Here is a 15,174-nt window from a genome sequence, read left to right on the forward strand (position 1 = left end):
TTCATGCATTCAAATTCTGCACATACTTACAGTTCTCCTGCCCATTAATTAACCATTGATTTGAGAAATTTCAATTTTCTGATAATAGTTTTATGTGCCATATGATCAACTTCATTAAATTCATATTATTCCATGTGGCAGGACTGGATCTCAATTTCACACCTGCTTAAAACAATTTAACTAAAAGCAATATGTTGATTTTTTTCCTTCCAGGATTATTTTAAAGATTTACAATTGGTATATACTTAAATGCCTAGAGTGGCATATTGCAGGATGAAGTTTATAAGCATTTTTCCACCTCAGTAAACAATATAAAGTTGTAAATGAGATTATGTTTCTTAATAATGACAATGTTTATATTATTTTAAAGGCAGTACAAAAAGGCTCATACATGTACACAAAAAATAACATGAAGGAGTTAATTCCCTGCTATTTCATGTAATGAGGACTACACTGACCCTTTTAAGAGAGAACTTTGTACTTCTGCTATACCAGTGGTTCTCAAACTTTTGTACTGGTGACCCCTTTCACATAGCAAGCCTCTGAGTGTGACCCCCCCCCTTATAAATTAAAAACATATTTTTATATTTTTAACATAATTATAAATGCTGGAGGAAAAGCGGGGTTTGGGGTGGAGGCTGACAACTCACGACCCCTCATGTAATAACCTCATGACCCCCTGAGGAGTCCTGACCCCCAGTTTAAGAACCCCTGTGCTATACCTTTGCCAATATTGGGGAGGAAACAAATATCAACAGATGGATTATGATGTCCATCCCACACAAGACCTGAAGGAGTTAACGAGTCTAGGTGGGCCAATTAACCACCTAGGTTGCACCTGGAGGAGGAGCCAGGGAGTAATGAGGGCTAATTAAAGAGGAAGTTCAGCTATACAGGCTCTGGAGATACCTGAGAGTAAAAGAGGGGCTGCAGTCACCCTCAGAGTGAGAAAACACAAGGTGCGAAGTAGCTCAGGGATACAGAAGGAAAGTTCAGGACTGTGCAAACCTTGACTGCTTATTGTAGGGTCCCTGGGCTGGAACCCAGTGCAGAGTGTGGGCTTAGGGTTCCCCTACCAGTCACTGGAGAAATGGTACTGTTAAGGGGACAGTGAAAGAGAAGACTGCCTGGGACAGTGGGTCCAGAGAGACTTAGATGCATATGAAGGGGAAAGGAGTCCAGGAGAGCTGGCTTTATTTCAAGGAATCCCTGTTGAGGTTACAGGGACAAACCATCCCGATGTGTCGAAAGAATAGTAAATATGGCAGGCGACCAGCTTGGCTTAACGGGAAAATCCTAGCGGATCTTAAGCATAAAAAAGAAGCTTACAAGAAGTGGAAGGTTGGGCATATGACCAGGGAAGAGTATAAAAATATTGCTCGGGCATGTAGGAATGAAATTAGGAGGGCCAAATCGCACCTGGAGCTGCAGCTAGCGAGAGATGTTAAGAGTAACAAGAAGGGTTTCTTCAGGTATGTGGGCAACAAGAAGAAAGCCAAGGAAAGTGTGGGCCCGTTAATGAATGAGGGAGGCAACCTAGTGACAGAGGATGTGGAAAAAGCTAATGTACTCAATGCTTTTTTTGCCTCTGTCTTCATGAACAAGGTCAGCTCCCAGACTGCTGCGCTGGGCATCACAACATGGGGAATAGATGGCCAGCCCTCTGTGGAGAAAGAGGTGGTTAGGGACCATTTAGAAAAACTGGACGTGCACAAGTCCATGGGGCCGGACGAGTTGCATCCGAGAGTGCTAAAGGAACTGGCGGCTGTGATTGCAGAGCCATTGGCCATTATCTTTGAAAACTCGTGGCGAACGGGGGAAGTCCCAGATGACTGGAAAAAGGCTAATGTAGTGCCAATCTTTAAAAAAGGGAAGAAGGAGGATCCTGGGAACTACAGGCCAGTGAGCCTCACTTCAGTCCCCGGAAAAATCATGGAGCAGGTCCTCAAAGAACCAATCCTGAAGCACTTACATGAGAGGAAAGTGATCAGGAACAGTCAGCATGGATTCACCAAGAGAAGGTCATGCCTGACTAATCTAATCGCCTTCTATGATGAGATTACTGGTTCTGTGGATGAAGGGAAAGCAGTGGATGTATTGTATCTTGACTTTAGCAAAGCTTTTGACACGGTCTCCCACAGTATTCTTGTCAGCAAGTTAAAGAAGTATGGGCTGGATGAATGCACTATAAGGTGGGTAGAAAGTTGGCTAGATTGTCGGGCTCAACAGGTAGTGATCAATGGCTCCATGTCTAGTTGGCAGCCGGTGTCAAGTGGAGTGCCCCATGGGTCGGTCCTGGGGCCGGTTTTGTTCAATATCTTCATAAATGATCTGGAGGATGGTGTGGATTGCACTCTCAGCAAATTTGCGGATGATACTAAACTGGGGGGAGTGGTAGATACGCTGGAGGGCAGGGATAGGATACAGAGGGACCTAGACAAATTGGAGGATTGGGCCAAAAGAAATCTGATGAGGTTCAATAAGGATAAGTGCAGGGTCCTGCACTTAGGACGGAAGAACCCAATGCACAGCTACAGACTAGGGACCGAATGGCTAGGCAGCAGTTCTGCGGAAAAGGACCTAGGGGTGACAGTGGACGAGAAGCCGGATATGAGTCAACAGTGTGCCCTTGTTGTCAAGAAGGCCAATGGCATTTTGGGCTGTATAAGTAGGGGCATAGCGAGCAGATCGAGGGATGTAATCGTCCCCCTCTATTCGACATTGGTGAGGCCTCATCTGGAGTACTGTGTCCAGTTTTGGGCCCCACACTACAAGAAGGATGTGGATAAATTGGAGAGAGTCCAGCGAAGGGCAACAAAAATGATTAGGGGTCTGGAACACATGACTTATGAGGAGAGGCTGAGGGAACTGGGATTGTTTAGTCTGTGGAAGAGAAGAATGAGGGGGGATTTGATAGCTGCTTTCAACTACCTGAGAGGTAGTTCCAGAGGAGATGGTTCTAGACTATTCTCAGTGGTGGAAGCGGACAGGACAAGGAGTAATAGTCTCAAGTTGCAGTGGGGGAGGTTTAGGTTGGATATTAGGAAAAACTTTTTCACTAGGAGGGTGGTGAAACACTGGAATGTGTTGCCTAGGGAGGTGGTGGAATCTCCTTCCTTAGAAGTTTTTAAGGTCAGGCTTGACAAAGCCCTGGCTGGGATGATTTAATTGGGGATGGGTCCTGCTTTTGAGCAGGGGGTTGGACTAGATGACCTCCTGAGGTCCCTTCCAACCCTGATATTCTATGATGCTATGATTCTATGATTTTCCAAGAAGGGGAAAACCACAGTGACCTGGCCAGACGGCCAAGCCATGAAGCAGGTGCAGTTGAATCCCGAGAAAGAGAATGAGAGAGTGATGGAGTGCAACTGCATGAAGGGATGTCGGCTTGGCAGAGCTAATCCCCAGACCTGGCCAGAAGGAGGCGCTCCAGCACTGAGTAGAGCACCCCAGGACATATAAGTAGAGTCCAAAACCCATATTAATGGATCCACTCTGGAGCTATTGGAATAAGGTGAAGGAGCCTTCCTTGACTTTGGACAAGACCTTGGGCAGGAGTGGAACTGCAGGGAAGGCGTACAACAGTCCTTTTGATGAGATTAGGTGGAAAGCATCTGTCAGTGAACCCAGGTTGTGGCCTGCTCAGGAACAAAAGAGGCAACATTTTCCGTTTGCTGTTGTTGCAAACAGGTCCACTTGGGGAGTTCCCCACTACTGGAAAATGGACTAGAAATGTCCAGGCAAAGACACCACTCATGGTGACCTGCGAACGACCTGCTAAGGCAGTCCACCAGTGTGTTTTGAACTCCCAGAATGTAAGCCACTTTCAGGGTGATGAAACTGGCAATCCAGAAATTCCAGAGGAGGATTGCATCCTGGCATTATTTTTCACTTGTCCCCGCCCCCGTCTTGCTTGTTTAAACAGAATATGGCTGTTGTATTGTCTCTGAGCACCAACCAATTCCACTGCACTATGCAGAAGGAACGCCATGTAAGCTAAATGGATGGCCCGAAGCTAGACAGATAGATCCTGGGGTGACCAAAGTCATTGAGTCTGGTGGGAACCGAAGTGAGCTTCCAAATCTAAATCTGATGCCTCTGCAAATAGACTGAGTGATTGTTGTGGAGGGGCAAAGGGAATTCCCTCACAAATATTTTTAGATTCTATGCACCAGTCCAGGGAGGACAGGGCCTGAGATGGTACTTGAACCACCATGGCTGTTTGATGACAGGCTGATGAATACACTGAGGCTAGCCATCCCTGTAGCTTTCTCAGGTGCAGTCTGGCATGCTGCACGGTGTAAGTGCACACCACCATGTCTCTTAGATGCTTGAGGAAGTTCTGAACCATAATGACAGAGTGGACCTTCGGATCTAAAGCAATGAGTCACATTGTTTGGAACCTCCGCTCTGGCAAAAAAGCCCTGCCCTTTGTAAGGTCCAGGACTGCCCCAATGAATTCTGTGATTTGAACAGGAGTCACAGTAGAGTTTTCTGTATTTAATAGAAGCCCCAGAACATCAAAAGTGGACAGAATAGTGGCTACACTGGAAAGTACCTAGTACCTGGACAACCCTCTCACTAGCTAGTCAACCAGATAAGGGAACACATGGATTCCTGACATTCAAAGCAATGCTGCTAATACATTCATGCATTTAATGAATACGCAAGGAGCAGCTGACAGACCAAAAAGCAATACTGTGAATTCGTAGTGGGATCCATTGACCATGAATCTGAGAAAATTTCGGTGGATCTAGTCAATCACCATGTCAAAATAACAGGTTTCAGAGGAGCAGCCATGTTAGTCTGTATCCGCAAAAAGAAAAAGAGTACTTGTGGCATCTTAGAGACTAACAAATTTATTTGAGCATAAGCTTTCGTGAGCTACAGCTCACTTCATCAGATCCATGCATTGGAAAATACAGTGGGGAGATTTTATATACACAGAGAACATGAAACAATGGGTTACCATACACACTATAACGAGAGTACTTGTGGCACTTGTGGTACTCATGAGGAGTACTTGTGGCACCTTAGAGACTAACAAATTTGTTTGGGCATAAGCTTTCGTAGACTAAAACCCACTTCATCGGATGCATGCAGTGGAAAATGCAGTAGGAAGATTATATATAAACACAGAGAACATGAACAAATGGGTGTTGCCATACCCACTATAACAACAGTGATCAGGTAAGATGAGCTATTATCAGCAGGAGAAAAAAAACCTTTTGTAGTGATAATCAGGATGGCCCATTTCCAACAGTTGACAAGAAGGTGAGAGTAACAGTAGGGGGGGAATAAGCCTGGGGAAATAGTTTTACTTTGTGTAATGACACATCCACTCCCAGTCTTTATCCAAGTCTAATTTAATGGTGTACAGTTTGCAAATTAATTCCAATTCAGCAGTCTCTCATTGGAGTCTGTTTTTGAAATTTTTTTGTTGAAGAACTGCCACTTTTAGATCTGTAATCGAGTGACCAGAGAGATTGAAGTGTTCTCCGACTGGTTTTTTAATGTTATAATTCTTGACGTCTGATTTGTGTCCATTTATTCTTTTACGTAGAGACTGTCCAGTTTGGCCAATGTACATGGCAGAGGGGCATTGCTGGCACATGATGGCATATATCACATTGGTAGATGTGCAGGTGAATGAGCCTCTGATAGTGTGGCTGATGTGATTAGGCCCTGCGATGGTGTCCCCTGAATAGATATGTGGACACAATTGGCAACGGGCTCTGTTGCAAGGATAGGTTCCTGGGTTAGTGGTTTTGTTGTGTGGTGTGTGGTTGCTGGTGAGTATTTGCTTCAGGTTGGGGGGCTGTCTGTAAGCAAGGACTGGCCTGTCTCCCAAGATCTGTGAGAGTGATGGATGATCCTTCAGGATCGGTTGTAAATCCTTGATGATGCACTGGAGAGGTTTTAGTTGGGGGCTGAAGGTGATGGCTAGTGGCGTTCTGTTATTTTCTTTGTTGGGCCTGTCCTGTAGTAGGTAACTTCTGGGTACTCTTCTGGCTCTGTCAATCTGTTTCTTTACTTCAGCAGGCGAGTATTGTAGTTGTAAGAACGCTTGATAGAGATCTTGTAGGTGTTTGTCTCTGTCTGAGGGGTTGGAGAAAATGCGGTTGTATCGTAGAGCTTGGCTGTAGACAATGGATCGTGTGGTGTGGTCTGGATGAAAGCTGGATGCATGTAGGTAAGTATAGTGGTCAGTGGGTTTCTGGTATAGGGTGGTGTTTATGTGACCATTGCTTATTAGCACCGTAGTGTCCAGGAAGTGGATCTCTTGTGCAGACTGGTCCAGGCTGAAGTTGATGGTGGGATGGAAATTGTTGAAATCATGGTGGAATTCCTCAAGGGCTCCTATTCCATGGGTCCAGATGATGAAGATGTCATCAATGTAGCACAAGTAGAGTAGGGGCATTAGGGGACGAGAGCTGAGAAAGCGTTGTTCTAAGTCAGCCATAAAAATGTTGGCATTCTGTGGGGCCATGCGGGTACCCATAGCAGTGCCGCTGATTTGAAGGTATACATTCTCCCCAAATGTGAAATAGTTATGGGTGAGGACAAAGTCACAATGTTCAGCCACCAGGTTTGCCCTGACATTATTGGGGGTACTGTTCCTGATGGCTTCTAGTCCATCTTTGTGTGGAATGTTGATATAGAGGGCTTCTACGTCCATAGTGGCTAGGATGGTGTTTTCAGGAAGATCACCGATGGATTGTAGTTTCCTCAGGAAGTCACTGGTGTTTCGAAGATAGCTAGTTATGTTACAAGCACTCCTAGCTGTCAGCAAAAGGCCCCTGTTATTTGCAAACAATTTTCACCTGGGAGATGACTAACTCAATGCAACAAACACATGCTTTACAGGATATTTATTCATAAACAGTAACTCGTAAGGTATCTACAGAAAGCTCTCAATTTGTCAAGATTCTTAACCATTGTGAGATATATGTATGGGTAATATTTAATGTATTTATACTGAAAATATGCTTTATGGCCTTGGAGAAGAAATTAGTCACCAGGAGGTAATGTGCCTCGGAGATGACTCATTCAAGCAAGAGGGAACTGTCACCTCTCTCTAAATCCTCCAGTGAGGTAATGCAAGGTCCTATTGTCTACCCTTGCCACATCTCAGAACAGTCAATGGGAAACCATCAAAGACAACTGCAAATTATCTGAACCACTTGGCAGGAAAAATGGACATTATAGCTGGCAAGAGATTGCCCTGGCTATGAATAGAGACAAAATTCTGTTTCAGAATAACAAATGGTAGGTATCAGAGTGGTAGCCATGTTAGTCTGTATCAGCAAAAAGAACGAGGAGTACTTGTGGCACCTTAGAGACTAACAAATTTGTTTGGGCATAAGCTTTCGTGGACTAAAACCCACTTCATCGGATGCATGCAGTGGAAAATGGAGTAGGAAGATATATATAAACACAGAGAACATGAAAAAATGGGTGTTGCCATACCCACTATAACAACAGTGATCATTAAGGTGAGCTATTATCAGCAGGAGAAAAAAAACCTTTTGTAGTGATAATCAGGATGGCCCATTTCCAACAGTTGACAAGAAGGTGAGAGTAACAGTAGGGGGGGAATAAGCCTAGGGAAATAGTTTTACTTTGTGTAATGACACATCCACTCCCAGTTTTTATTCAAGTCTAATTTAATGGTGTCCAGTTTGCAAATTAATTCCAATTCAGCAGTTTCTCATTAGAGTCTGTTTCTGAAGTTTTTTTGTTGAAGAATTGCCACTTCTACGTCTGTAATCGAGTGACCAGGGAGGTCAAAGTGTTCTCTGACTGGTTTTTGAATGTTATAATTCTTGACGTCTGATTTGTGTCCATTTAAATTTAAATCAGACGTCAAGAATTATAACATTCAAAAATGAGTCGGAGAAGTTTAGACGTATGAGCAACATGGGTAATGTCATGGTGGGAGACTGCTATAGGCCACCAGACCAAGGGGATGAGGTGGATGAAGCTTTCTTCTGGCAACTAACAGAAGTTACTAGATCACAGACCCTGCTTCTCATGGGAGACTTCAATCACCCTGATATCTGCCGGGAGAGCAATAAAGCAGTGCACAGACAATCCAAGAAGTTTTTGGAAAGTGTAGGGAACAATTTCCTGGTGCAGGTGCTGGAGGAACCAACTAGGGGCAGAGCTCTTCTCAACCTGCTGCTCACAAACAGGGAAGAATTAGTAGGGGAAGCAAAAGTGGATGGGAACCTGGGAGGGAGTGACCATGAGATGGTTGAGTTCAGGATCCTGACACAAGGAAGAAAGGAGAGCGGCAGAATACGGACCCTGGACTTCAGGAAAGCAGACTTTGACTCCCTCAGGGAACTGATGGGCAGGATCCCCTGGGAGAATAACATGAGGGGGAAAGTAGTCCAGGAGAGCTGGCTGTATTTTAAAGAATCCGTATTGAAGTTACTGGGACAAACCATCCCGATGTGTAGAAAGAATAGTAAATATGGCAGGCGACCAGCTTGCCTTAACAGTGAAATCCTTGCTGATCTTAAACACAAAAAAGAAGCTTACAAGAAGTGGAAGATTGGACAAATGACCAGGGAGGAGTACAAAAATATTACTCAGGCATGCAGGAGTGAAATCAGGAAGGCCAAAGCACACTTGAAGTTGCAGCTAGCAAGAGATGTTAAGAGGAACAAGAAGAGTTTCTTCAGGTATGTTAGCAACAAGAAGAAAGTCAAGGAAAGTGTGGGCCCCTTACTGAATGAGGGAGGCAACCTAGTGACAGAGGATGTGGAAAAAGCTAATGTACTCAATGATTTTTTTTCCTCTGTCTTCATGAACAAGGTCAGCTCCCAGACTACTGCACTGGGCAGCACAGCATGGGGAGGAGGTGACTAGCCCTCTGTGGAGAAAGAAGTGGTTTGGGACTATTTCGAAAAGCTGGATGTGCACAAGTCCATGGGGCCAGATGCGCTGCATCCGAGAGTGCTAAAGGAGTTGGCGGATGTGATTGCAGAGCCACTGGCCATTATCTCTGAAAACTCATGGTGACCGGGGGAAGTCCCAGACAACTGGAAAAAAGGCTAATGTAGTGCCCATCTTTAAAAAAGGGAAGGAGGAGGATCCAGGGAACTACAGGCCAATCAGCCTCACCTCAGTCCCTGGAAAAATCATGGAGTAGGTCCTCAAGGAAACAATTTTGAAGCACTTGGAGGAGAGGAAGGTGATCAGGAAGAGTCAGCATGGATTCACCAAGGGCAAGTCATGCCTGACCAACCTAATTGCCTTCTTTAATGAGATAACTGGCTCTGTTGATATGAGAGAAGCAGTGGGCGTGATATATGTTGACTTTAGAAAAGCTTTTGATACGGTCTCCCACAGTACTCTTGCCAGCAAGTTAAAGAAGTATGGGATGGATGAATGCACTAAAAGGTGGATAGAAAGCTGGCTACATGGTCGGGCTCAATGGGTAGTGATCAATAGCTCCATGTCTAGTTGGCAGCCGGTGTCAAGTGGAGTGCCCCAAGGGTCGGTCCTCGGGCCAGTTTTGTTCAATATCTTCATTAATGATCTGGAGGATGGTGTGGATTGCACCCTCAGCAAGTTTGCACATGACACTAAACTGGGAGGAGTGGTAGATACGCTGTAGGGTAGTGATAGGCTACAGAGGGACCTAGACAAATTAGAGGATTGGGCCAAAAGAAATCTGATGAGGTTCAACAAGGACAAGTGCAGAGTTCTGCACTTAGGACGGAAGAATCCCATGCTCCACTACAGATTAGGGACCGAATGGCTAGGCAGCAGTTCTGCAGAAAAGGACTTAGGGGTGACAGTGGACAAGAAGCTGAATATGAGTCAACAGTGTGCCCTTGTTGCCAAGAAGTCTAACGGCATTTTGGGATGTATAAGTAGGGGCATTGCCAGCAGATCGAGGGACGTGATCGTTCCCCTCTATTCGACATCAGGTGAGGCCTCACCAGGAGTACTGTGTCCAGTTTTGGCCCCACACTACAAGAAGGATGTGGAAAAATTGGAAAGCATCCAGCGGAGGGCAACAAAAATGATTAGGGGACTGGAACACATGACTTATGAGGAGAGGCTGAGGGAACTGGGATTGTTTAGTCTGCGGAAGAGAAGAATGAGGGGGGATTTGATAGATGCTTTCAACTACCTGAAAGGGGGTTCCAAAGAGGATGGATCTAGACTGTTCTCAGTGGTAGCTGATGACCGAACAAGGAGTAATGGTCTCAAGTTGCAGTAGGGGAGGTTTAGGTTGGATATTCGGAAAAATGTTTTCACTAGGAGGGTGGTGAAGCACTGTAATGCGTTACCTAGGGACGTGGTGGAATCTCCTGCCTTTGAGGTTTTTAAGGTCAGGGTTGACAAAGCCCTGGCTGGGATGATTTAGTTGGGGATTGGTCCTGCTTTGAGCAGGGGGTTGGACTAGTTGACCTCCTGAGGTCCCTTGCAACCCTGATATTCTATGATTCTATGAACACTTTAATCTCCCTGGTCACTCAATTTCAGACCTAAAAGTCGCAATTCTTCAACAAAAAAACTTCAAAAACAGACTCCAACAAGAAACTGCTGAATTGGAATTAATTTACAAACTGGGCACCATTAAATTATGCTTGAATAAAGACTGGGAGTGGATGGGTCATTACACAAAGTAAAACTATTTCCCCAGGCTTATTTTTCCCCCTATTGTTACTCACACCTTCTTGTCAACTGTTGGAAATGGGCCATCCTGATTATCACTACAAAAGGTGTTTTTTCTCCTGCTGATAATAGCTCATCTTACCTGATCACACTCGTTATAGTGGGTATGGCAACACCCATTTTTTCATGTTCTCTGTGTGTGTGTGTGTGTGAGATTATATATATATATAATCTTCCTACTCCATTTTCCACTGCATGCATCCGATGAAGTGGGTTTTAGCCCACGAAAGCTTATGCTCAAATAAATTTGTTAGTCTCTAAGGTGCCACAAGTACTCCTCATTCTTTTTAAAGGGTAGGTAGATGCAGTCTTAATCCATTCACTGAGGAAACCCCTAAAGGAATGTGGGGCTTTCATTAATGTTTCCTGGCTCTTGTGAAACCAGCCAGCCCTGCAACAGACCGAACTTGGACAGGGGGGCGGAATCTACTTTATTACATAGGAAAAGTAACTACTGGGAAGTGTAGAACCAGATTCATGTTTTGTGATTTTGTTTTGTATTGCAACCTGTTGTTTCCACTGCTCTCTCTTGTTCCTACTTTAATATTTATTCTTTCTTAAATAAACCTACTTTTGTTTTATCATTAGTGCTCACAAGTGCTGCACGGTTTACAGGAGTGGGGGTTTAAGGTAAAACTGGTAAATGAGGCTACCCTGCCCTTTTGGAGGCAGAGGATCTGGAATTTATCTGAGTAGCCAGTGTTAGGGGCTTGATATCACGGGGTAACGATTCAAAGGGATTTAGAAATGGGGGTGTATCTATTGTTAAACTGCAAGGCAAAGTTAGTGATGGCATAGCCCAGAGGAGAGCACTTGAGAGGCTGAAAGGCTGGTGGTGTTAGGGAGCTGACACCTAGCTATCACAAGAAAGACTCCCTTACGCTGAAGGCAGGGGGAAGCAAGGTGACTCACAGTCCTGGGTGCTCAAGAACCATCACAAAGGCTAACTGGCAACAGACACTTACTGGGAATAAAAAAGATTGTTTTAAAGAAGGAAAAGAGAGCCTTACATCAATTATTAATTTAAGTAGAAGCTCTTAAATTGTGAAAATTAATAAGATAATTGACAAAATTCATAAGATGTATCAGAGGTAGAAAATGTATCACAGGTAGAAATTATAAGATGTACCACAGAAGGAACATACTATGGAAAGCACCCACAAGACAGAGAGGTATTTATTTATCTAAGCTAGAACAACAACACTTATACCGGACGTCAATTAAAACATAGTTAATTGAGCATTGTGGGGAAGAAGGGGGAAAGAAGAGCAGAAGAATTTGTTTCATAGGGTATAAATTACCTGCAAACAGAACATTGTCTCTGTGGCTGGAGAGCTGTGAACATTACAATCACAGAGTAGTTACGAGGTGGGGCCTTCACAAATCTTCTGAATTTGTCTCCATTCATGCGGATGACTGAGCGCCTTGAGCTCCATTCCATAAGCTGTTCCACCTTTTCCGCTAACAGATTCTGTAATCAAATACAAGGAGGAGGCATGTTAAATACAAGCACCATGGGGCTAAATTCTGCCCTTGTTTGAACATACCCAATAGAAGAATTTGACCCTCATTCGATCTACCTTTAACAGCAATTGAGTTAAAGATTTTTTACAAACATAATTTAATTTGGTTGAAAAAAATTAAACTGATTAAAGTAGACTTGTAAGTTACTACTTCAGGAAAACATTTTATTTCAAATTCTGGTGAGTACAACACTATTGTACAGGTATCTGTAGAGGAAGAGACACTTGTATGGCCTTCTTAGCATACAACACATGTCATCAATTTCCATTACAAGTAAGATTGTTTCACACAACTGCACAAAGAAAAAACTCAGAGTATAGTATTATGTTATATTTGTTATGTAACAGTCAAGTCACAGCAGGGCAATCACAGTCATTCATATCTCAAAATAAAAGAAAAATGGAGCTGGAAGGGTCAGAAAAGCAGCTATATCTTTTCATAACACAAAATAATTAGTTTAAGTAAAAGCGGAAGAAAAAAAAAGAGAGGATATCCTTACAAGTGTCTACAATATTTCCACTGCACTTAAGTTATACTTACTAATAAGCATTGGTATTTTATTGTAGACAGGATTGGTACTGTTGTAATAATTGGTCTTAAAAATTTACCCTAATTGTGAGCTCAACTGTAAAAAGTATGTGAAAGTTCATGAGATGTTACAATAACCTACAATTACAAATGTTGACGGGAAAAGGTACAAAAAGGAGACAGAAAAACTCAATTAATCAAACCACAAAGTCTAATGAGCTCATTTAAGAACTGTGTAAAGATCATACTTGGTAAACAACAAAAATGTGGAACCAGAAATCAGTGAACCAGAATTGGTCTGTCGGAAACTAGGCCTAATTGGTGGACAAAGTAATGAAGGGACGGGCTATTTCACCCATCGTTCCTTTGTGACTCCTTAAAAAAATACTTTGGGGAGAAAAACAGGCTATTGGAGCAAGCTTCGCCATCATAGCTGCCACCCTCACAAACTCCTGAGACTCCAGGCCTTCATCATCCTGATCCTGAGAGATGTCCTATCCAGAACAGGCCAGAAAGGCATCCAGATGACATCACCACCTCCACTGGCTCCAGCTGAATCCCAAACATCACCTGGGAGGAAATGGGATCGGACTTTATCAACAACAGCTCCAGGCCATTGCAACTAACTTCTCTTTTCCCCCAAAAGGACAGTTATTGAGTTATTGCCATCTTTGAAACCACCTAAGAGACTGTCAAACAAGGGTTTTGTCCTATTAAAAACTCTCTCCAGCTAAAGGGAAAGGGAACAAGAAATACTGTTAAAATGAAAGCCTTATTTAATACTTTACATTTCAAATGCTTTAACTGTTTGTCCTCCTTTTCTTTATCTTTAATAAAAGGTTAAAACGATTTTAATGGTGTTTCCCATGGTACTAAGCAGGCTGAGGTTTCTGTATACTAAACCCTGAACCTTATTTAACACTATTTAATGTTGGACAGTGAGTAACTGGGTTATGCCATCTTTGGGACTCTATGTTCCATCTAAATTAATACAACAGTATCACAGCCTATTATTAAGTTTGCCCAACATTTCCTATAAGACCCCGTTTTCAGTTGCTTATAACTTTTCTAAACTTTACCATTCAGGCTGAAATTTCCCATTGCATGTGTCTGTCTCAGGCTGATGTCTTGGAAAAATTAGCCAAAACAGTTCAGCCGCTTCTGAGAATGAGCCTATGAACAAAACACATTTTCCCCCCATGTTGAAAAATTCTGGTAATCTCTTTTGAGAAGCTCTAGCATCTCCATGCTTTGGAGAAGGGATGTGAAATTTGGCAGGCAGTGACCCTTATGTCAAGAATGTGCATTATACCAATCCTGTGAATAATTCACCTAAATTTAGCCAAATTATAAGCCTCTGAAAAATTAGAGTTTTCACATGCTCATTAGATTTATTAAAGATTTGCAGCTATACTCCCTGAAGAATCAGTTGGCATAGAGCTTGCTCCAGAACCTGACTGATCATGATTTTCCCTGCAATTGCAGAGCTGTTGAAGAGTGGGCTGAGGCTGGGTATCAGAACTGAGTGAAGGCAGACTGTCTCTCTCGTGTTCTCAATTTGCCCATGCTGGCAGTGTGGAGGGGGAAACTTACCTAATTCAGAAGCAGAGAGGACAAGTGGCAGACCGAAAAGGCAGAGGCATAGATTAGGATAAGGATCCTGAGGCAAGACTAGGAGTGGAGGTTGGCAGGGGTGGGGAGAGAAAAATTAGGACTAGGAGATGGCGTGGTGGTGGGGCAACTGGGAGCCAGGATAGAGTGCAAAGATTGGGACTGCCAGGGCAAGGAGACAGGAAGGAGAACTGGGTGGGGAGAGCAAGACTGAGATAAGATGAGGAGCTGCGGAAGTGGGGGAGACAGACTGGGAACCATTAGAGTGTGGGTGGGGAGGAAGAAGTAGGGGAAGGGACAACAGATAAGATAAGAGCTGTAGTGTAGGAGGAGAACTTGGATTGGCTGATCAAAATATTGGACAAGAAATTTAGCGAAGGAGACTGACTAGGATTGGGAGCCAACGAGGAAGGGGGAATGTGGGGGGCAGGTGTGAGGGAGTGCGACTGGAGATAGGAGCAGGGAGAAAAGCAGATCAGGTGAGAAGTGAGGAGAGTCAGTGAACTGGGCTTGAGATGGGAATTCTGAGGAGTGCAGACTGAGACTGGCTAGATGAGAAGAATAGAACAGAGTTGAGAACCCAAAGGATGGGGAAGAGGCAAGATGGGGACAGGAACAGATTGGAAAGGATGGAGCAAAAGAAGTCAAGCTTGGGGCAAATGATCAAAAAAGTCTGTGCCCAGTAGAGCACACTCCCCTTCAGAGCCTGAAACAGAACCTAAATTCCCGAGTTTCACCATTCAGTAAATATTTGTGAAACCCACTAGTGAAGTATCTCATCTTGCATTATTGCTCCACGTAGAGGATGACAAC

General features: G+C 43.8%; 1 protein-coding gene across 2 annotated transcripts in view; it reads right to left on the reverse strand.

Moving 5' to 3' along the window:
- Nucleotides 1–15,174, reverse strand: part of TUSC3 (tumor suppressor candidate 3) — a 281,944-nt gene that overhangs the window by 168,306 nt on the left and 98,464 nt on the right. For both annotated transcript variants that reach the window (XM_084627131.1, XM_084627132.1), the window contains exon 2: nt 12,000–12,169. In XM_084627131.1, coding sequence (XP_084483257.1) covers nt 12,000–12,169 — 170 coding nt within the window. The remainder of the gene's footprint in view (nt 1–11,999; nt 12,170–15,174) is intronic.

Source organism: Lepidochelys olivacea, assembly GCF_965140295.1.
Source record: "Lepidochelys olivacea isolate rLepOli2 genome assembly, chromosome: 4".
In the NCBI taxonomy this organism is placed as follows: Eukaryota; Metazoa; Chordata; order Testudines; family Cheloniidae; genus Lepidochelys; species Lepidochelys olivacea.